This window comes from Pocillopora verrucosa, chromosome 3 (genome assembly GCF_036669915.1).
Source record: "Pocillopora verrucosa isolate sample1 chromosome 3, ASM3666991v2, whole genome shotgun sequence".
Classification (NCBI taxonomy): Eukaryota; Metazoa; Cnidaria; class Anthozoa; order Scleractinia; family Pocilloporidae; genus Pocillopora; species Pocillopora verrucosa.
Genome location: NC_089314.1, coordinates 15,992,124 through 16,013,743, shown reverse-complemented (window position 1 = coordinate 16,013,743; position 21,620 = coordinate 15,992,124). Strand labels below are relative to the sequence as shown.

The 21,620-nt window shown below is 40.4% G+C and overlaps 2 protein-coding genes across 8 annotated transcripts; one reads left to right on the top strand and one right to left on the bottom strand.

The window, feature by feature from the left end:
- Nucleotides 1-57: 57 nt before the first annotated feature.
- Nucleotides 58-11,313, bottom strand: LOC131790851 (NHL repeat-containing protein 2-like). Of its 3 annotated transcripts, none has more exons than XM_059108102.2 (16): nt 11,181-11,298; nt 10,631-10,812; nt 9,051-9,220; nt 8,653-8,710; nt 8,396-8,476; nt 7,833-7,879; nt 7,272-7,308; nt 5,336-5,466; nt 4,787-4,823; nt 4,356-4,483; nt 3,425-3,461; nt 2,832-2,962; nt 2,283-2,316; nt 1,735-1,862; nt 1,317-1,380; nt 58-899 (listed from the first exon to the last, which is right to left on the bottom strand). In XM_059108102.2, the coding sequence occupies exons 3-16, from the start codon at nt 9,138-9,140 to the stop codon at nt 760-762; spliced, it is 1,143 nt and encodes a 380-aa protein (XP_058964085.1). In that variant the 5' UTR covers nt 9,141-9,220; nt 10,631-10,812; nt 11,181-11,298; the 3' UTR covers nt 58-759. The 3 variants fall into 3 exon arrangements, with proteins under 3 accessions (XP_058964085.1, XP_066019838.1, XP_058964084.1); XM_066163741.1 differs by having other exon boundaries at nt 10,760-10,812; XM_059108101.2 differs by lacking the exon at nt 10,631-10,812 and having other exon boundaries at nt 9,051-9,225; nt 11,186-11,313.
- LOC131790849 (serine/threonine-protein phosphatase 6 regulatory ankyrin repeat subunit B) lies at nt 10,835-21,611 on the top strand. Of its 5 annotated transcripts, XM_066163739.1 has the most exons (5): nt 10,835-10,935; nt 11,331-11,386; nt 12,160-12,331; nt 16,256-18,756; nt 20,382-21,611. In XM_066163739.1, the coding sequence occupies exons 3-5, from the start codon at nt 12,296-12,298 to the stop codon at nt 20,749-20,751; spliced, it is 2,907 nt and encodes a 968-aa protein (XP_066019836.1). In that variant the 5' UTR covers nt 10,835-10,935; nt 11,331-11,386; nt 12,160-12,295; the 3' UTR covers nt 20,752-21,611. The 5 variants fall into 5 exon arrangements, with proteins under 5 accessions (XP_066019836.1, XP_066019837.1, XP_058964080.2 ...); XM_066163740.1 differs by lacking the exon at nt 11,331-11,386 and having other exon boundaries at nt 12,204-12,331; XM_059108097.2 differs by lacking the exon at nt 11,331-11,386 and having other exon boundaries at nt 10,853-10,935.
- Nucleotides 21,612-21,620: the final 9 nt, after the last annotated feature.

Genomic DNA, 21,620 nt, shown 5'->3' with positions numbered 1-21,620 from the left:
TGGTCCCCTTAAATTCGGAGAGGGACGGATTCGGAGACAGATCACGACTCATACAAAGAAGGAACCATTTCTTGCGTTTTATTTTCTCGCTCTTTATCTGATTTGTGCTATAAAAATTCAAAAAATGGGTCTTCTTCCTTAAACACAAAGGCTGTAACGTCTCAATCATTTGGCTCCGCTCTCAGAAAGTATAGAGAAACCTTCCACGAGCCCCCTTAAGCTATAGAATCAGCTAAGTCATAGTACCAGTGTAATAAGTTTAAACGATAACGAACAAATCTTACCACTTCTCTTCGACACTGATCGTGCAAAAAGGCGAAGGGAGGCCTATGACGGTTTGCTAGAATGAAATTATGTTACAAATTAGAAATATGCCGGGTCGAAAACAAATTTTCAAAGTGCAATGTGCTCGTGTAGTATGTGCTTATCGATACATTACTATGGGTCGTGTAACACTCAATAACGTGAACTGAACGCAGTGTTAAACTCAACAGTTTCCTTAATAATTATGAGATTTATAGTAAAACTTCTTGGTACGTCCCCTTGTTTTGATAATTTTGGGGTTTCAGTGCCCGCGTCCATCTAATAGAGGTAACCGTTGAATACAAAATTGTTTTACAGAACATAGGAAGAAATAAATCGGAACACAGCTGGTCTCTGCTTTTCACAGGGTGTAATCTTACCATAACTCTTAATTTAAACTAACTTAATTAATGCAGGTTTCACTGAAGGGCGAGAATTTCCAAAATTTTTAACTTACTAAAAATGTCTTTTCCTAAACAAATATCGCAAACTCCGTCGAAACCAGAGCGCGAGGATAAAAAGAACGATTACAGTCAAAAAGAAACATGCAAATAAATATGGCGTGTCTCTTGTCTTCCGAAGAGTCTGGATCAAACCTGAAACAAAGATTAAGTGACATGTATGAGAATAATAAGCCCAACAGTTTCGCCTTCCTTACTCTTAAATATTCACGAACACATTTCCTTAAAAAATCTCAAACAAGGGTCGGCATTGATTTGCAAGCGAAATATTTGGTAAGTCATTGTCACTTTTTTTCTTATCGTACATATCTCAAAAGTAAAGGTTTACCAGTCTTTGTGTTTCCTTGTAGCTGATGACTATACGGATGAGTCTTGCTGTCATAATTCTATGTTTTGATACTGGTCGAAAGCAAACAAGTTCATTATCTTTATGTTTAGGCACTTTACTCCACTATCATTATTCTACGCTCCAGTAGAGAAAGTCTCCATTGAAACTAAAAATATGTCAGGGAGTGGTTCACTGAAATTCAATCATTCCCCTAAATTTTTTACCTGATTTCTTGGGATCTACGACTGTTGTACCAACTGCAGTGATACTCCTCACCATGTGATTATACTGAAAAAGAACGAAAACTGACAAATTCCACGAAAAATTCTGTAAAGTTCAATCATGCTACTAAAAAATTAAATATACAGGCAACATTTTCAAGAGAACGCTCTAAGAATGAGGTTGATCAACAAGCCCATTCGTTAAGTTCTCGGAATATCAAACAGTGAATTTGATTTTTCGAATGTCGACGTTTTGGTTCGCAACTGAAGTAGTAGGAAGTCCTTTCCAAATTTAACCCTCACCCTATGCCCTCTGAGCACAAAATTCTATCTTGTTGACTATTTTAACCAACGTGATGAGCCCAGCAATCGCCTTCCAACTCGCAATTTTCTTGAGACACGCAGTATATGAATAGCTCACCTGGTCTGTAACGTATATAACTTTTCTTTTATTGTCAAACGTTAACCCAGTGGGATGAAAAAATCTCGCTTCCTTGCCGACTCCGTCTCTGAAGCCTTCAGTCCCGCCGGCCAGCGTCCTTACTTCACCTGTTGTTGAAAAGACAAACTTTACTAAAGATGATCTGAAAACTTAAATCGATTTGCGCACTGAAACAGTGTATTACGCTGTCATAACATACTATTTAAAGGCCTGCTAAAAAAATTTTCTGTTTAAAATATTCGTAAACATATAAAGAACGAAAAAAATTTTGTACTTTCGCCAAATGTAAATAGCAACTGATGAAGATACAACCTTTACAACAGTTAATTCCACCAGCTACATAAAATATTGAGATAACAGAAAATGGTCTTGTTTGCTCCAGAATCTGCAGAGCACAAACAAGTATTTCTTTATAAAACTAATAAATGAAAGCTACCAAAAAATATTGCATTCAGTTATTCGTATCTTTTGACCACACATGTGTTGCACACAGAGGTATGTAATTTAGAAGAACTAACATCGCTTACCTGCAGGGGTAACAATCCTTATGGCATGGCTGTCCTAAAATGAATTTATGGGAAGGCTTGTCAGTTAAAAGGCAAAAAACTTTAGAATTAATGCTAACTTCGTTCGTTCAAGTATCAAGTCAAATCCAGACGCCTCTAAGAAACCAATTCTTTCCATCCTTTCTTCTTTTCCTCGATACGCTTATTTATCCACAGCTGTAAGTTTAGCAAAAAGCTAGCTAACGCTGGAAAACATTATTGTGTTGTCGTCTTGTTAACTCTTACATTACCTCTCTCCACTGAATACGAATGTAAATGAATGTTATGAACCACGTAATACACTGAGGGTGGAGGGGTATTAGCCTGCAGTGGAGAAGCATCCCACCCAGGAGGGTGGGGGGAGTATCATTTCTCCTTATCATAACATACTTCAGAAACTGGGATAAACTGCAGACGCTTTGTGAGTTAATCTAGTAGGCAGACTTAATTTATTTTTTCCTGTGTCCGTGAGCTCAAATTAATTATCCTTTTATTGATTATTTACATAAGGGTTTCTTTATTGATACTTACAAACTCTGCAACATAGAGTAAATTAGAATCGGTGTCAAAGTACAACCCCTCAGGATAATTGAACCTCGCTTCTTTTCCAAAACCATCCTTAAATCCTTCTCTTCCCCCACCCGCCAGTGAAGCGACTTCACCTAACATGGGAATATTGATCCACAGTTTATAAGCGGAACAAAACAATACAGAGTTATCTGAGTATAGCGAGAAGCGTTGATGAAAATTTTGAATGATGCACTTTAGATGGCAATACCAGTTACTCGCAACGCAAAGCAGAGCACCATCGAACACGAAGATTGACAATTATAAACAAACACAAACAGACGTAAGAGAACTGCAGAAAACGGACACCAACGTGAGCTAAAGTATACTGAGGATGCAGATGAATGATTAATAAAGAAAAAAAAGCCCAAACAACGACATACGGGCCTGTACTACCCGGTAAACATATTTTCAAAGATATTTTATCTTACACAAGGACATATCTAGTAACAATATGAGTGAAGAAACACATCTATTTTTAGTCCACTAGAAAATTGTCTTTCTCCATATAGAGGGTATATTTGACGAGTACAATAAATCAGAATATATCATCTTACCACTATTTATGTCCACTGTTCGTATCATATGGTTATACTGTAAACAACAAGACAAGGAAAGTAAAAAGTACTTTTAAAAAAACATCAATCAGCGAGCTGAGTAAGTTGGGAGGCAACGAAGACTACCACTTCCCGCTTCCTCGCTGCTTACTTAGTTTGTATCGTTTACAAGCCAGTCACTCGGTAACTATACACACAAAGCTATTCAATCAAACTCTTTTCAAGAATTTTAGACAAAGGCATAATTCTTTTTTTTTTTTTCACGATTATTTGAACCTCCGGATTTTAAGGGTGGAATCTCTACCTTCAGATTTTACGGGTGGAATCTTTACCTTCAGATTTTATAGGTGGAATCTTTACCTTCAGATTTTATGGGTGGAATCTCTATCCTCAGATTTTATGGGTGGAAGCTCTACCTTCAGATTTTATGGGTGGAAGCTCTACTTTCAGATTTTACGGGTGGACACTCTACCTTTGGATTTTATGGGTGGAAACTCTACCTTCAGATTTTATGGGTGGACGCTCCACCGTCAGATTTTATGGGTGGAGTCTCTACCTTCAGATTTTATGGGTGGAATCTCTACCTTCAGATTTTATGGGTGGACGCTCCACCGTCAGATTTTATGGGTGGAATCTCTACCTTTGGATTTTATGGGTTAAATCTTTACCTTCAGATTTTATGGGTGGAATCTCTGCCTTCAGATTTTATGGGTTAAATCTTTACCTTCAGATTTTATGGGTGGAATCTCTACCTTCAGATTTTATGGGTCAAATCTTTACTTTCAGATTTTATGGGTGGAAGTTCTACCATTGTAACACAGAGAACTCCCTGACGCATGAGATAAGCCCAGCAATGGGAGGCTGTATACAGGGTTCATAATTGGCGAGCGTCCTACAAACTGATGAGATCAGCTACATATTTATTTCTTACGTGATCAGCCACGTATAGTGTTCCAGTATACACATCAAGTGAGATGCCGGTTGGGTGATAAAATTTTGCATCTTTTCCGATGCCGTCCATTAATCCTTGACTACCACCTGCTATTGTTGTAACTTCTCCTGTTTAAATGAAAGAGGCTTGAGTGAGCTTAAATTAGGTTTCAAGCAGCCATAAATATCATGAACACACAGGCAGGCACACTGTACGAGTATTAAATAATTAACAGCGCCCCCTTTTTTTTACCAACGACTCCACTCTAATCATCTAATCGACGCGTTAAAGGCAAGCCCCCTCCCAAAAAAGAAACCAACCGACACACAATAAATACATAAAATAAAAAGCGAGAAAGGTTTTTTTAAAGGTTAATGTTCTTTTAATTAAAACACGTACCTCTGGAGGTCCCTATATCTCTATTAACTTACCGTTTGGTAATGAGATAATCCGTATTGCGTGATTATCCTGGCCGGTAAAAAAACATTACTATACATAAAAAGAGAATTCAGCAAAACATGAAACAAGGCTGAAAGATACCTGCATATGACGTTGAAGTATTTAAAATATGATGAAATCGCTCTGTTTGTCTTTTATTTCCTATGAGATAATATTTATCCACTGGTTCATTATCCGCTAGTTATTTATAAAGCAACCAAGAAACCTCCTATAAAATGGAATCAGCAACGCCAGGCTTCTTAGAGTTAGTTCTCTCGCGATGAAATACAACTTGTATATTGTTCTAAATCATACCCTACTTCTATTCGTGGGGAAAAAAGGAAGATACATGAAAAATAAAAGACTGAAATGTCTCAAAATTATTTGGATGAAAGTGGATTATCAGCAGTTAATAATGTCACGATTCAAATAATTCGATAGTGTGATAAACTGAACGAAAACCTTCAGAGGAGAGGAGGGAAACTCAGAAATAATAAACCTTGTTTGACGTCTAGTGGAGTCTAACATGTGTAGTAACTGACCGTATCACTAAGGAACAGCCTCCTTTTCATGCTGTCTAATTCCAGTTGTTGAGGATTGGACATCATAGCTTTGAGTCCTACGTCATCAAGGAATCCAGACTCCCCACTACCAGCAAATGTAATTACGTTAGCTGAAATAAAGAACTCAAGACTTAATCTAAGTCCCTTAATCTTAGAACGCGCAATGGTGAAAAGAACAAGCAAAAGAACTTTTGCAGGAGGACCACAGAAGTTTTAAAGCTGACCGATAGATGTTATCACGTTGTCAGCACATGGCTCAATTTAATTCTCTTCACCTCCGTTTTGAGTTATTTAAAAATTAACACTTTATTGGCGAATCAAGGGGGAATGTTGCTCGCACAAATCAAATCGCCACATTCGGGTATGTATCTCGCACCGATAAGATCACAGCAGTGGGGTGTACTTGCACCAATCAGTGTCATGCCTGTGTAAGTAGACAGAACGCGTCACGTGCGCACACTGTTGTTTCTCATTTCGCCGAGTCAACCGTTGTTTTTTTTAGGAAAACGTACAAACGATTTTGTTAACCACTCGTATGATTACAGACCGGATTGGACTCCAATTACCATTATCAATTCTCACGTGCTCAGACGTGTTCTACCGATCAAATTCGCTTTTAGCTACCTTAGACTTCACCCTATCACGCGTCAATTCCTTGTGAACAACCTTCATTTCATAACGTATTACGCATGCAAAGGGCAAAGTCCAAAAGGCGACAACCAATAAGGAGCCCACATTGTTACGCTTTGAAATTTGATACTTTTCTCTTCGTTCAATATATTTTCACTGGTTCGAAGAACAGAGACCGTAAATAATTTGGTTAATGGCTACTGGAGATAAACAGAGTTTCGGTTTGCTTTCCAGTGCAGAATTATAGAGAGAATATTTTTGAGGCAATTAGCTGCAACTAAATAATTCAAATTTTGTCTCTGACGAGACAACGACATCAAGCATTGTCTTAGCCTGCGAGGAGGCCAATGTTAGGTCTCGTCACGCAACGGGGAAGAGAGCGTGTAAATAAATTACATGTTTGATTCAGATACCCGCCTAGCAGTGGTCGAAAATTAAACGCGTTTACATGCAATCTTACAACTACGGGGTGCTGGGGTGAGGTTTCTTGAGGTTGTTGTTGCGCTTGCAATTAGAGAGTTTGAGCACAGACGTCCCAAGCTCGCATCTCGAGAAAGACGAAAGGTTTATTCTTGGACATGTATGTATTTATTCATGAAAGCGTCACGCGTTGTGTTACGCGGTGTTAGGTTACGCGAGGAATCGTACACTTAATACGTTATAAGAAATAGTTGGGGAAATATACACAAAATATGATCGATTTACAACGCCAAATATTCCGAAATGTTCACATTTCGGATTATTTAGCGTTGTAAATCGACCATGCGACCAAGTGCAACAACAACCTCAAGAAACCTCACCCCAGCACCCCGGGGTTGTAAGATTGCATGTAAACGCGTTTTATTTTTCGACCACGGCTAGGCTGGTTACCTCACCTACCTGGGGTCCCCCACCTCCATGTAAACAGGCCCTTAAACTGGTTCATCCAAAAAAAAACAAACTCTTGCATACGTAGCATGCCTATGTGTTATACTTGCTACAAAAACCCATTGTCTCTTTGTTTTCCGTTGACTTTTAAAAGCGTAGAAAGTAAGGACCGGTTATTTACATCTAACCCAAACGACGGTTTTACGTCTCGGGGATTCTCTATAAGAGGGTTGACACTGATCATTAAAATAAATATTCAGATAAAAATTTCGGCTAAATTGAAGATGGCTCAGAGCATGGTTTTGTCAAGCAACGGCTAAACTTTGTTTGAATAACTAGCCCTGAGATTTTGTCCATCCCAACTGGACCACAAAGGAAGGTTTAATAAGTGGCAAGAAAGTAGCCTCAGAAAGCTCACCTGTGTTAATATCAACTTTTCTTATTCGGTCGTTTCCCTGTACAATAACGAAAGAAACGACAACTTTAGACAACGAAATGGGTCAAAATACGAGAGTTCCAGACACGAAACATTTTCAACAACATTCAAGAATGACTTGTCTATTTTTGAACGCTGGGAAAGAAAGCCAACTAGGATACGTGTTTATTTTTAAATCTCGTTTACGTTTTTTCGTTGACCGCCCACCGCTTTTTGTGATTCCATTGCCGACATTGTCCAAAACTTATGGACTTTGTAAGTCCATTCCATTTAATTATTTTCCTTGCGCGGGATCAAATTTTATCTGCTCACGTGCGCTAACAGCCATTTAATAAATATGTTATTTTCTAGGCGGGAGTTCTGTATGGGTTCATCTATTTTTTTTATTTCAAGGTTGTACGGCGTCATTACACAATTATCCCAAGCGATTTCTTATACACCAGGCCCAAAGTTTAAGTTTTCATGGCACATCGTGAGGAGGTGTTTTTAAGTCTTATGTAGCATTGTTTGAGGGTGTGGAAAGAGATTGGACGCTAAACTCACGCTATCGGCAACATATAAAACTCTCTCGACTTTATCCATAACTATACCTGCAAGAGGAGAAAGCAATTTCGAACTCAATAATTACTCAATGGTTTCTCTGTATGAACATCGCGCACGAAACAACTCTCTATCCGAAAACAACAAATTTCCCTTTTGAGATCATTGTGGTTCTGAACTTTTCGTGAACGAAAAGAGGTCGAGGTCGAGGTCGAGGTCGAACACAACCACGTCTGGCTCCTTCTCTGATGTGAATATAAACTCGGTTTACTGTTTTCTGATACTTAACAAGTTATGCTTAAAACTGTTTACGGGTGTTCTGTGGATGCTTAGACTCAAAAAAAGGTGTTGGCTCAAATTTAGGGATACTACACTGACCTTAAGTTAACGTCAAACTTCTGTGTGAGCACGTGACCATTTAATCTTAACCTACGTGAGCATAATTTAAGCAAACTCTCTAGCTGTTAACATGAAGATTATTTTTTTAACAATCTCATATTTGGGTATAATAACCAATCCTTCATCTCCACTTTAACTACCTCATCTAGCTGCTTTGTTTACATTACCTGACACGTGACGGAACTTAGCATTTTCACCGATCCCATCCTTGTATCCCTGAGCACTGCCGGCTAATGTCGTTACTCGGCCTGAAAAGATTAAAACTCTCCGATAAAAATAAAACTTAACAAAAGCTAGAAATCTTCAAGAATCCTCAGGTAATGTTGTACTAATCTCCGCAGTAGAGAGAGATCCTGAAGTCTGACATTCGATTTTTAGTCCTAGTTGAAGTTCGGGTCCGAATGTTGAGGAAGACAATGCTTACCAGTCGTGACATTGATTTTCCTTAAACGATCATTGCTGTGGACTGTTTCGGGGCAGCCCTGTTAATAAGAGGAAGATTTAAAATATTTGCATGAGAGGGAAGCTACAAATTTACGCATAATTTTAGTTTAATTTGTCGTTGTACTTTTGTCCTCCAACACCCTTGATTGCAGCGAGAGAAATATTCTCGTTGAATGGAGTTTAGACATAATATTTTTGTGCCGCGCGAAAAGACTACTGTTTGGAATAAAATCGTAGTATTATGTTAATTTCAGTCATAAACTTAACTAAGCGTCATGCTCCTATATTCGTGCCAAGAAGTATTGATATGATCATTTAACACGCTTGGAAAAGGCTTTAATGCCTTTAAAAAACATGACTCACAATACATCTACTTACACAGTCACCCACATAAAGTACATTGTCTTCCGCGTCGAAAACGATACCCCAAGGGTAATTAAACCTGGCCCCTGTTCCTATTCCGTCCATGGTGGGAGTCTGATAATCCAAACAGTCTGCCGTACCCCCGTGATGGGCTCTCCCGCCCCCGGCCACCGTAATAACAACACCTGTGGTAGGGAGGACGGAAAAGGGTTGTGTAATCGAAAGCAATGCACGAAAGTGACTCACTGCGAAAGACTGTAAGAAATCCTGTAATACTAGACAAGTAAGCTATCGATTAAACATCAAGCCCTAAGGGTTGCAAAAATTAATGGTTCATAAAATCCAACGATCTTCAATGAATCTGATGTAACAATGAAGTCAGTGGGTATGTTTTGTGACGATAGTTTTTCGTGCACAACTGAACTCTCGCGGATGGCACAACAACAGTGGAGAAAAATGGCTCGGTAGAGACAACTCGGCAGCGGGAATGGAAACTCGTCACGATTTCCTGGTACACGGCGATCTACTTCAAACGAGCTTTTACGGACGTCAAGTATATGAAAGCGTTTTGGTTCCACAGTAGACTTTATTACTAGGTCAGGCCATCAAATGACAAGGCCCCTAGCGTACACAACCAATGTAATCAAGCGTACACAATCAATGTAATCGGCAGGCAGTCGTCTATGTAACCGAAAAAGCTTAACGAAGTCAGTAATTGTTTAAATATGAACTGGTGTGAGGTTCTATTGTTCTCTAAATCTACCATACATCCCGTAGTGGGAGACACACTACGAAAACGAAGATCCTTACTGAAATCTTGAATTCTGAACTTGGCACGTCTGTAACTCGTTACTGAATGTTTTAATAGTAGAGCCCCATGGAGCTTTCGATTTAATAGACATGACATGCATATGGAAGATGCGTTGCGTGACGCTTTAAGCGCTAGAAGTAAAGATAACTTTACATAAGATAACTGTCAAGGAGAATATACTGAATTCATATATTCCATCAACTAAAATAGGATAACTGTATTGGTTTGATTTTAATTGCGTTTCCTTAGCTCTTTTTTTTAAAGTAAAGCAAATATATTAAGCGAATCAAAGAATGCGATGACATTTTTTACCAGCAGCAAAACACACAGGACAAAGCTGGCATAATGTTAATGGTATTTAATGTTAAATACCTATGAGAAGCTTTAAAGTGCCGTCTTCAAATTTACGGTGCACGCGGTTTCTTCCACGTGGCGTGCGTGGCCCAAACAATGGCCCTAAAGCTTCCCGTTTTTGTAGGAAGGCAGCCCACTGATGGATCAGTTTGCAATGTGTCTTCGTTTTCATGATGGGTTTTCGTTTTCGTAGGGGGTCTTCGTTTTCGTAATGGGTCTTCGCTTTCGTAACTACCTCAAAAATTATGCATTTCGAGGAGATTCGGAGGCAACAGTGAGTATGTGTCAGTGGTGAACTATGGGTTGAAGTATGTTTCTAGAGGATTAATATTGTGTTGCCTAACGGAATCTTCTCAGTAAGAATTATAGCTTTGGAAACGTTGTTCAATTAAGTAGTTGGATTTGTTGGAGTCTGCTGGTTAAATTATACCGTAATAAAGACCGTACGGCTGCCAAGCACATAACCACAGCCTCTACATTTGGGCCCGACGAGTAAATCCAGTTTAGTTGCTATAGAGCACTGTATTACATTATGCCGTTGCGTGACATAAACTGGCACCTCTAATGTAAGTCGATATCAAGTCGATTCAACTATGACTCAAAACCCAGCGTCTGAAAGAATAAAATATATGATCTCGTGTAGTAATCGTGTTATGCCTTGAACCACGTTTTGTTATCATCATCTCTTTGAAGGAGTCTCAGCAAATACTACCGTACCGACTCCATGGTTTCCAGGTTAGAGAGCTAATATTTCTTAAGCAAAGATTGTTAACAATAATAACCTGAGGGAACTGCGTAATAACAAAATCAGTCTAAGCGTTGCTTACCGAATAATTCAGACATCGCTCACGAAAGATCAGAACTTTAGAAATAATGAGCAATCCGGCTTGGCTATTGAGTTGTGTGAATTTTTTTTGTCTTGTTTGAGCAACAGATGTGAAATCACAATGATCAACAGCGCTATGAGGCTAAATACTTGCCTGAGTTATCCGCACACCATGATCTGTGGAGGAGAACTACGGTTAATATCAGTCGTCTAAAAATCGCCATCTTGTTGGTTTGAAGCTTTGCATAACGTAACGAAGCGTCACTTTAAATGCATACAAAGCAAAGCTGTTATTAATCCCTAGGGACCATGTACGTGTCATCACGTCAAAATGGTAATCTGGTTGAATGAAGAGAGGGGGTAATTTCTAAGGAAACTGTGGTGCTGCGTCGGTAGGAGAATATAACAGGGTAATTTCGTGTTAATTTTCGTGTTCCCGTACGAACCTGAATATTTTTAAGGCCTTTTTTCAACAACTAGTTTAGTAGTGTTCTTAACTGTGAGGATCGCTTCTATATTCGTTTCTTCAACGGCAGTGCACATATATCATTTTCATATATTTAAAGTCACGAATAAATTAGTGGAATGAAAAGCGCTCGTTGATACTGTGGGGATAAAGGGTGTCGATTTAGGAGAAAAATTTTTGCCGCAAAACTCTATCACAAAAATTGATCTTCCAAATCGGCGCTCTTAATCCCCACGGTATCGACGAGCGCTTTTCATTCAACCAATTTATTTTTGTTTTCCCGTCAAACTCCATTTTCTGCATATAAAGCCACACAAAACCCATCTGGTTGATTTTTCTCTTTAGCTGTGTTGTGCGAAGGTATTTCAGTTTGTTGATCTTGGAGGGCATATGAATGGTATGATAGGTTATCATGAACCGCTCTCCGAGAAATGAGCCTGCGCAAAGACACAGGACTAAATATCGACAACAGAAACAGAGATCGTTGTTTGCACATAAACATGTAGTATTTTAGAAATAAAGAATTCAAGGGTTGAACTAAATAGGATTATTATGAGGACAGGATTTCAGAATTTTTCGTTGGGTGAAACTCAACTAATTAGGACCCAGTCTTCAACTCGTCCTCTTTCAGAACAGAATGCAGTTAATGATTTGTTATTGCGTATAGAGGCAACGACAACGTATATGAGGGAAATCATTTCTCCGCGACAGGCCGCGTAAAAGACAACATTGCCTTGTTTCTGGTTCTTGATTGACGAGAAGAAGCCATTACAATCCAGAATCAGGTCTAAGGAGATTTCAGAATGGACGGGAGCAATAACATGGTATATTCCCAGTTGGTATGTAAAGCTATCACTCACTTTGGAGCTGAGCGGTCAAACTTAAATTATCAACATGCTGGGCTGAAATATGTTTTCGCAGTGATTTCTAGGATCTGTTTATTAGAATTAGAAGGTGTTAATGAACTGGAAGCGAGCACTTTTCGACCTAAAGTTTAGAATTAGTTGCTCTGAATTCCCGTATGTTGACCGGAATTAGTGGAGTGTTGTGAGCGTTTTGGTATTTAGTAGTCAAAATAGCGATAAGCAACAATTAAGCGTAAGTATTCTGGTTGTGACGTTGCATGCAGTAATGTGTTCGAGAAAGAGAACGCGCTCTTACATTTTGAAGTACATACCAACGCAGTTTGTCATTACATGTCGGGATTTTCAGTCACAGTGCGTGACAAACTCATCAAATGTCGCTGAAGTCATTCACTCAATAGGCCATTTTACAATTGTGTACTTAATTGCCAAGCCTTTGACTTGGAATTAGCAAGGTTTGTATCGTAACAAGGTCACCCATAGCCTCATTCCTGTTCAAAGGCTTGGCAACCAAGCACACAGCTGTAAACGGGAATGACAGGAAAAAAAACGTACCGAAAACATTCCACATTCGTGGTTAAACAATTACATGAATATTTAATTAGATTTTTGTCGATTTGGCGTGACTCGTGTTCTTCGAATAAAGCCGACCAATGTAGTATGCGCTCCATCTTACGTTAAGCTCACTGATTCGCCTGTCAGTGGAATGAAAGGTGTAAGTTGTGAATCACGTTTGAGGCATTGCGTTGCGGATGTAACGTATTTCTTCGAATAAGCACCTGGATGCTAATTTAAACTTTCGGCTTAAAGTGCCCATGACAGGAAATCTTTTTTTTGTGTAAATATTTAGATTATCATGTGTACAAACCAATTCCGATAGAAGAAAGATTTTAAAAAAATAATAAAACTCGTAAGTGCTCTTATATTGTCTTAAGAGTGTCCCATGGACTGGTAACGAATTAGCGGGTGATGACGTAGAAAACTGTGAAAACTCTCCGTTAGGGACTTGTCAGAAATTAGCAGGGGAGGAGGGGGGGTGGAAACAGAGGGGGGGGTCACAACTTATTGAGTCTCAGAAAAGAGAGGGGTCATGAAAAATGGGCAGTTAAAAGGGGGAGGGTCATGCAAATATATGCCCGTGATCATGTAGAGGTTCACCCACAGAAGAAAAAGGAAGTTCTTTATTTGGCAAAAAAAAGAGAAAAATACAACGGTTTACGGAACGTTATGGATATAAACTGTGAAGTACTATAGCAAGAAGGGGGAGGGTCATGATATTTTAGGCCAAGCTCAAGGGGAGGGTTAGCAAATTTCACTCCCATTGCAGGGATGGGTCACCTAATTTTCGAACCCAAATTTAAAATTCCTACCCCCCCTCCCCCCCTGCTAATTTCTGACAAGTCCCTTAACACTTACAAATCTCTCGCATCTCTTGTAATTTTGTATCGGTCAGCATTGAAATACTCTTGAAATAATGTCCGATAGCGATGTATTCCTAACTTATGCAAGCTCTACCGAGAGTTTAGATACATCGTACTCAAGTAGATTCAGCCCTACGAAGGAGAATTGCGTGCTACTAGACGGTTTCTCGCGTGCGGTTTTCAGGTCAAGATTAGAAGAAAAAACTCCCGTTACTGAATGTTTAGTTTGTTGCGTTTGTGTTTTGTTTTCTATGATGAAATCTATGTTAAGAATAGGTAGCTGTGTTCGTTTTTGTTGACATAACATTTTATTCCTTCGCGCTAAGCGCGGGGAAGGCTCCCCTGGTCAGTGCTCTAGAGTTTCGTTGCTCCTTTCCTCAAAGATTGCAAAGGCTGAGGCTGTCGTCGTCGAGCCGGTCAAACGGAAAACGAGCGAATTTATTTAAAATAGAGATTTTAATGGAGAAAATTTCCTTAGTTTAAGTGCAGCATTGCCGTATGACCCATTTCGCTCATTGGCAAAGAACTGACATCGGTGTTATAAATTAGTATTTCCTATGCATCGGCTTTCACACAGCGCTTAGATTCGCTACCATCTAATTCAATTAATTTTTTTGTTTCTTTATTTTTCTCGTTGGAATGCTGTTATCACATTGACTGCTATTGTTGCTACTTTTAGTTTCTTGAGGGCAGGGGGGAAATGATAGCTCGTGGGATTTATTTTCTGAGAATACACGGCCCCTTCGAGCCTGTGTTTACACAGGCGGCCCAAGCTCCAGCTGTGAGATGATCATCTTGCGCAATAACAGTCATGGCGGAATTATAAGAGTTTGTATGGGCATATTTACGACCGCTCTAAGGAAGAAAAAATACGTCAAAAACCTCACCTTACTTCCACAGTGTGTCGCTTGTTATCTGACCGCTTACTTTGATGAAAAGAGCCCATTTAAGCAAGTTGTTTATTTCGAGGTTTTCAACGTACATAAGAAAAGGGCTTTTCTTATGAACGTTGAAAACCTCGAAATGGACAACTCACTAATATGCGTTCTTTTCATCAAAGTAAGCGGTCATATAACAAGCGGTACGCTGTGAAAGTAAGGTGAGGTATTTTTTTTGAGAATTTGACGTATTATTTTATACCTTAGAGCGGTCGTAAATATTCCCATACAAACTCTTATAATTCCGCCATGACTGTTATTGCGCAAGATGATCATCTCACAGCTGGAGCTTGGGCCGCCTGTGGTGTTTATGCCAGTATCCGCCAGAATTTTCGCACTATTCACGCAACAGGATATCGGCCAGTTCATGAGAGGGCTTGAAATTTATCACAAATAATGTATTTCTGGTAACAAAATAACAGAAAACAGAAAAGTGCAAACTGAATGTAGTTATGTGGAAAGACAAGGGGTATGAGTACATCTCAAGCGCGTGAAATAAACCTGAACAATAAGGAGCTCACCATTCTTCGCTTGCGACATGTCAGCCAAAAATAATGTTGAACAATCGTTTACGGTGTGGGAACAGGCTCCTTAATCAGCATTCTTTTAAGCTAAATGCTTTAGTTATCTTCCCCTAATTTGTCTAGTGGTATGTGTTCGTAACAGCCGCCTTCAGAGCCGGTTCGGAGCATAATGCCGACGACATTGAAGAGTAAAATCTCCTCGATGTCAACGATCGAAACGCGTCCATTTGGCTGTACAGCTACATCCTTTTGAAAGTAGTGTATAGAAATACCCGGTACATGTGTATTATTCTTGTAGCTAACATCATTTGGCGCTCCGGCCACGCAATACGCTCGTCTTATCTTCTTGATTTCTCCTTTCTCCACCATAGTTGCCGACGTGTCTTCACAGTTTCTACGTCACAACCATGTAACATGATCGTTTTGGCCGCGCGCTTAATGGGGACACTTTTTGGCCGCCAAATCGTACTTTCAATGCACCAAAAAAATTGGCCAAGGAGAACTCGCCAGGCGCTTAAATCGATTATTTCTAATTATGAATATAGCTATCAACCGAAAAGAAGCAAAACAAAATTCCGTGTCATAGGCACTTTAAAGGAGAGGCGCTTCTTGGAAGGAGGAGGGGTGTTTATTGCTCTCCTGTATCGATTTTGCCGTAATTGAAGCTTAAAAAGTTAAAAAAAAAAATAAGTGGCGATAGAAACAGGTTTTCCTTCTATCCCTACTTTTTAAGGAAGTGAGGGAGAAGGGGGGCGCTTATTCGAGAGGGGCGCTTGTTTTACATCATGGCTGAGGGGGTTGGGCGCTTCTTCGGGGAAGGGCGCTTATTAGAGCGTCGACGTTTATTCGAGAATACGGTGTATGCATAATCTTGATTAAATGTCACAGAAGCTCTTACGTCCTACAGTCGCTGTCCGCCAACTTGAATCAAAGCTAAAAAATTAACCGTTTTCCTGTCTGGAATTAATAAACCCCAAGTAGTATCTTGAAACTTTAACGGCTTTGGCATTATTTCAGATGACATTGCGATCACTGGCTTTCCAGGCCACAACGGCCACAAATAAACCCAGTGGACTGAGCTTACTCCATGCTGCGTGTTTAGAAGATGATTTAGAAACTGTTCAAATAATCACAAACTACAGTCCTGGTAAACTAGACAATGCTATCGCTTTAACTATCAACACAGAGAGTCACGGGTCTCACCCAGGAAGAAATGCACTAGAATTAAGAGGTTCATCCCAGAGAGACAAAAACGCGAGAATAAACGCGATTCTGGACCCTATATATCTTGAATTTCAGTCCAAGTCGCTGCTGCATATCGCTGCTAGAAGAGGAAAGGTGGAACACCTCAAGAGACTTCTGGACATTGGTTCAGACCCAAATGAATTGTCACGCGACACTAATCAAGTCACGCCATTGATGTTAGCAGTTGCGCGCAACACTACAGCTTTCACAGAGCTTCTTCTAAATAAGGGAGCCGATGTAAATGCTAAAGATAAACATGAAATGAGTCCACTTCATTATGCTGCTGTCAACGGCCGATCCAAGACTATTCTGTTGTTAATAGAAGCTGGTTGTGGTGTGAGTGATGTTAATGATCGAGGGATGACGTCATTGCATTTTGCCGCCCAAAATGGACACACCAAAACAGTTGCGATCCTTATTGAACATGGCGCTGACGTCCATTCAAGATCATCCAGCGGTCATACACCACTTATGTTGGCGACGGCGAAAGGAAATTACGAAACAGTCGAGTTTCTTCTGGCTCAGGGTGGTAGTGTTCATACTACAGATCCAATGGGATTTACTGCACTTCACCTAGCTGCTGATAAAGGTTACACTAACCTAGTTCACCTTCTTATTCGAAGGGGAAGTAATGTGGACGCAAGAGCCTCGGGAAAAACACCTTTGTTTCAATCCTCATTTAAAAATCACAGAGAAACTACCGAGCTGTTGCTTCGCTATGGTAGCGACGTCAACGCGCATGACATATTTGGAAGAACTGCTTTGCATTACGCCGCCCTAGAAGGACAAGTTGCCATGGTGAAGCTGTTGATTGAAAGGGGGGCGAACGTGCACGCACGTGACCACGAGGGTCAGACATCATTGTTTATGTCCGTGATCTACAATCAAAAAGATTGCGCCATTCTATTGCTGGAGCAGGGGGCCCACGTCGATGAAAATGACAATAATAACAAGACCCCGCTACACTTTGCCGCCCAGGAAGGCCATTCAGAAATCGCTGAGTTATTGATACAAAACGGCAGCGACCTTAATGCTGAAGAAGTCACAGGTGACCGACCTTTGTCACTTGCAGTTGCATACTGTAGTGATGACGTAGTAGAGCTCCTATTAAGTCATGGAGCTGAACTAGACGCCGCCAACGACAGCCTGTTGACTCCTTTACATATTGCAGCACAGAATGGCAAAACTAGCCTTGCTGAAGTGTTACTACAGCGAGGTGCTCAGCGTGAGGCTAAAGACTGTGATGATCAGACACCACTGCACATAGCCTGCTCATATGGAGATAATCATATAAACATGGCGGAAATGTTAGTGCGTTATGGAAGTGACGTCAATGCTCGAGATGGTGCTAAACGTACGGCGCTTTGTTTAGCTGTAAGTGAAGGACATTTTCAAATTGCTTCTTTGTTGCTAAACCAAGGTGCTGATGTGAACTTAATTGACGGAGAAGGTTACACAGCACTTCACAACGTGTACATCAATCTCCACACCTTCCTTGGAAATGAACGCATGACCTTCGCCATGACAAAATTGCTGTTTGAATTTGGAAGTAAAGTAGGCGACATAGATCCACAAGGAAGAACAGAACTGCATATGGCGGCCCAAAGCTCTTCAGTTAAACTTGTACAACAGCTTCTTGATTATGGCAGTAAAGTAAACGCGATAGACATCGAAGGTTGTACGCCATTAATGCGAGCCATTAAATTCTCTCGTAGGCCTGATCTTCTTGTAAGACTTTTACTCGATAATGATGCGAACATTGCAGTAAAAGACAAGCTCGGTCGCTCAGCTTTGCATTATTCGGCCGGGCTTAAGGGAAACCGTAAGATTTCTCAGGCACTGATTCACAAAGGCGCTGATATTCACGCCGTTGACATCCATGGCAACACAGCACTTCATCTGGCTGCTAACAATCGTAACACACACACTACAGAGCTTCTGTTACAAAATGGCTGTGATATAACCACGTGTAACAAGCGAAAGGAGAGTGTCATTCACAAAGCAATCACCGCCAAATGTGAATGCACACACGGCTGTAGAAAATGCGTCTGGAAATATCATACTGTCGCGCTATTGGTCGAGAAGGGTTGTGACGTCAAGAAAACTGACATTGATGGTAACAGCGCACTGCATTTGATGGCTGAATGGATCACGGATCCCACTACGGTCAGACTGTTGCTGAGAAACGGAGCAGATGTTCGCGCAAGGAACAATCAGGGAAGCACCCCTCTACATCTCATCTGTGCTGTGAAGTGTGAACGCTCAAGAGCAAAGTGAGTGACATCTTTCTTATATTTTTCTCAACTCTCGGTTGCTTGTCTATTGGATAAAGAGGTATGTCTCTGAAAAAACTGTGGTGCTGCGTCGGGGGGAGAGTATAACAAGGTAGTTTGGTGTTATCAACTGAGTTGATAACATAAATTGGCTAAGGTCGATGATTTCAAATTTTACATAGAGCTATCAACTAGAAAACGCAAAAGAAAATCGTGTCAAAGGCAAATTAAGAGTTTCGAAGCCGACGTTTCGAGCGTTAGCCCTTCGCCAAAGCGAAAGGAGGAATTGTGGATTGTGTTTGTGTTTGTAGGCAGAGAATGGAGCTACGCTATTGGTTAGAACATGGTAACGAGAAAAATAAGAATAGATTAGAATAAGAGAGAAGGTAAGTTTTGTGCTCGGTAAACACATAGAGGAGGATGTTTTTCGTCTTGTCACGAGCGTGGGTCCTCAGACCTTCGGATTCCGCGCTTCGATGCTATACCACTGAGCCACAGAGACTCTACGGTGAGCGAGCTCTATTAAGAAATTCTGAGGCCTGAGGTTCGGTTCCTCATGGGCACTCAGAATTTTTTCTTCGTCCCACGCTCGTGACAAGACGAAAAACGTCTTTCTCCGAGAATAAATTAGTTGAATGAAAAGCGTTCGTTGATACCGTGGGGATAACGAGTGCCGATTTGAAAGATCAATTTTTGGTCTAGTTTTGCGGCTTTCCGAACTGTCTTGATTTAGGGAGAGGCCGCCAACTGCCATATGCTACTTAGAATGATTAGGGAGATAAAGTGTTTGGCGACTGATTTGGATACGTCTTTTTTATTCTACGTCGCGAAGGTGTTCTCGGAATCGGTCCGCCTGGTCGTCTTTCTGTTTCATTTATGTAAAACTTTTTTCTATAAGTGCAAGGTGTACGTGAAGTGATCAGTGATCTGAATGGTCTCTTGGGACCCAACATTTTCTCTGTGTAATGAATGAAAGGTCAGGTTTTGTATCGTGCGCAAGCACATTTAAGAGTTCCAGTTAGGACACTTGTTTGCAATTAACTTTTGACCCCAAAGTTGCCTGTTTTTGTCGCGTTTGAATGGAATTAGTGGAGGTTGCGAAAAGATAGTGCCAGTCTCTGAATCATTTTGAAGAAATTCAAGGTTATTAGGAATGAAAAATTTATCTGCGAGGTTGTGAGGGTGAAACGTGAGTGAGTAGAATGGGCTCGGTATTTTCCTTCTTTGCTTTTTGAAGTGCTGACCATTAAAGTTGCAAGAGTTCGCATATTTATCAGTCTGGTTACTGAACCTAGAGATCAAGCAAAAGGAAACGTAGATTGTGAAAGTTAAAAGAGGTGCTGCTTAACAATAATGCTTTTTTTCTTGCTTCAAATTGGAATTATGCTGTTTAGACCAGAGGTTTCCCGGTGACAATAAATTGGAAATATGAAATATGCTGCACATAAGGAATACTTCGAAACAGAGCTTTCCCATTTATCCCTAAATAACAAAGGGGAGGTAGAAAGGTCTCGCAAAAAAGAATCATAAAATCATAATGCAGCCCCTGGATGTCACTGACGTTTTTGTTACAATATCACTAACATTGTTAAGTAAGGGTATGTGTTGCTTTTCGAACACCTCAGGTTCACCAGGTCACGCTGGACATGTGACACATCAGAACTGTTCATTAGACATGGCTGTGATATCCGGTCAGTGGATAATGAAGGTAACACACCACTTCACCGGACAGCGGAGTCAGACAGAGATGACATTGCAAATATCCTGCTGGATCGTGGAGCTGATGTAGAAGCGTTAGATTGGCAAGCCAGTACTCCTTTGCATGTCGCTGCGGCTTGTAATGCAATCACGGTGGCAACGCTCTTGATTAAACACGGTAGCAATATGAAAGCTTTGGATAGCGAAGGAAGGCGGCCCTTGGATATCGCTTACAAGTGTGGAAACCATGAAATCGTACATCTCATGGAACAAGCGATGCAGAATGGCGATAGATGACGTGGAAATTCAGTTTTCTAGTAAGGCTAGCCTGGAGTTCGTTGTTTGTTTGTTTTTCGAAACACTGAACAATGGAACGAATTCAAGCTGTGAACATGAAGCATAATATTTCCGCAAGGAGATGGATAGCTTGCCATTATATTGCATCCATCACAATTTTCAGCGCTGAAAGGACGCAGAAAACCTACGCCAACGTTGCTTTTCACTTGGTTAAGAAGAGCTTCAAATGCTGTCGATTTCGCTGGGATTTACTGGTTCCAGATTCGGAGGAAAACCCTGACCTACATTCGTGAGATAAGACATTAAGTCGCATGGAGTAAAATGGAAAACCTATTATTAAGTCCTCCTTAAGACCTGCCGGAATGAAGTATCTTAAATGCGACTTCCATTATTTTTTATATTTTTTTATAGCCCTCTTGTGTTATCACTTTGGTCTACCCCGAGATATCTGCCTGTTTCTCTCGGAATTAATCCGCTCTATCTATCAAGTGATGGCATTCTGCCCAAAGAAGGATTATTCGTTGAATGCAAGTTCCTGTCGAGCACCTCCCCTTCAACTGGAATTTCAATCAAAACTGTCGTACTTAGTTGAGAAGGTTTCTTATTAAAAAGGGGCTTACTTAAAGGAAACGCCGTGGGTAGAGTGTGAACCGACGAAGAATTTGTTGAAATTTACTGATGGACTGCTTTGAAGTGGATTATGGGATCGTTAAGTAAAAAACCAAACCAACTGTATCTAAGGTTTCAAGACAATTACCTGTCAAAGGAACTCCTCGGTCAAATCTCTACACATTGCTGTTTTCTTAACCCTGTTAGCCCTCTGACTTTGCAACAACGACTTTTTGTAATTATAATAATAATGATAACAA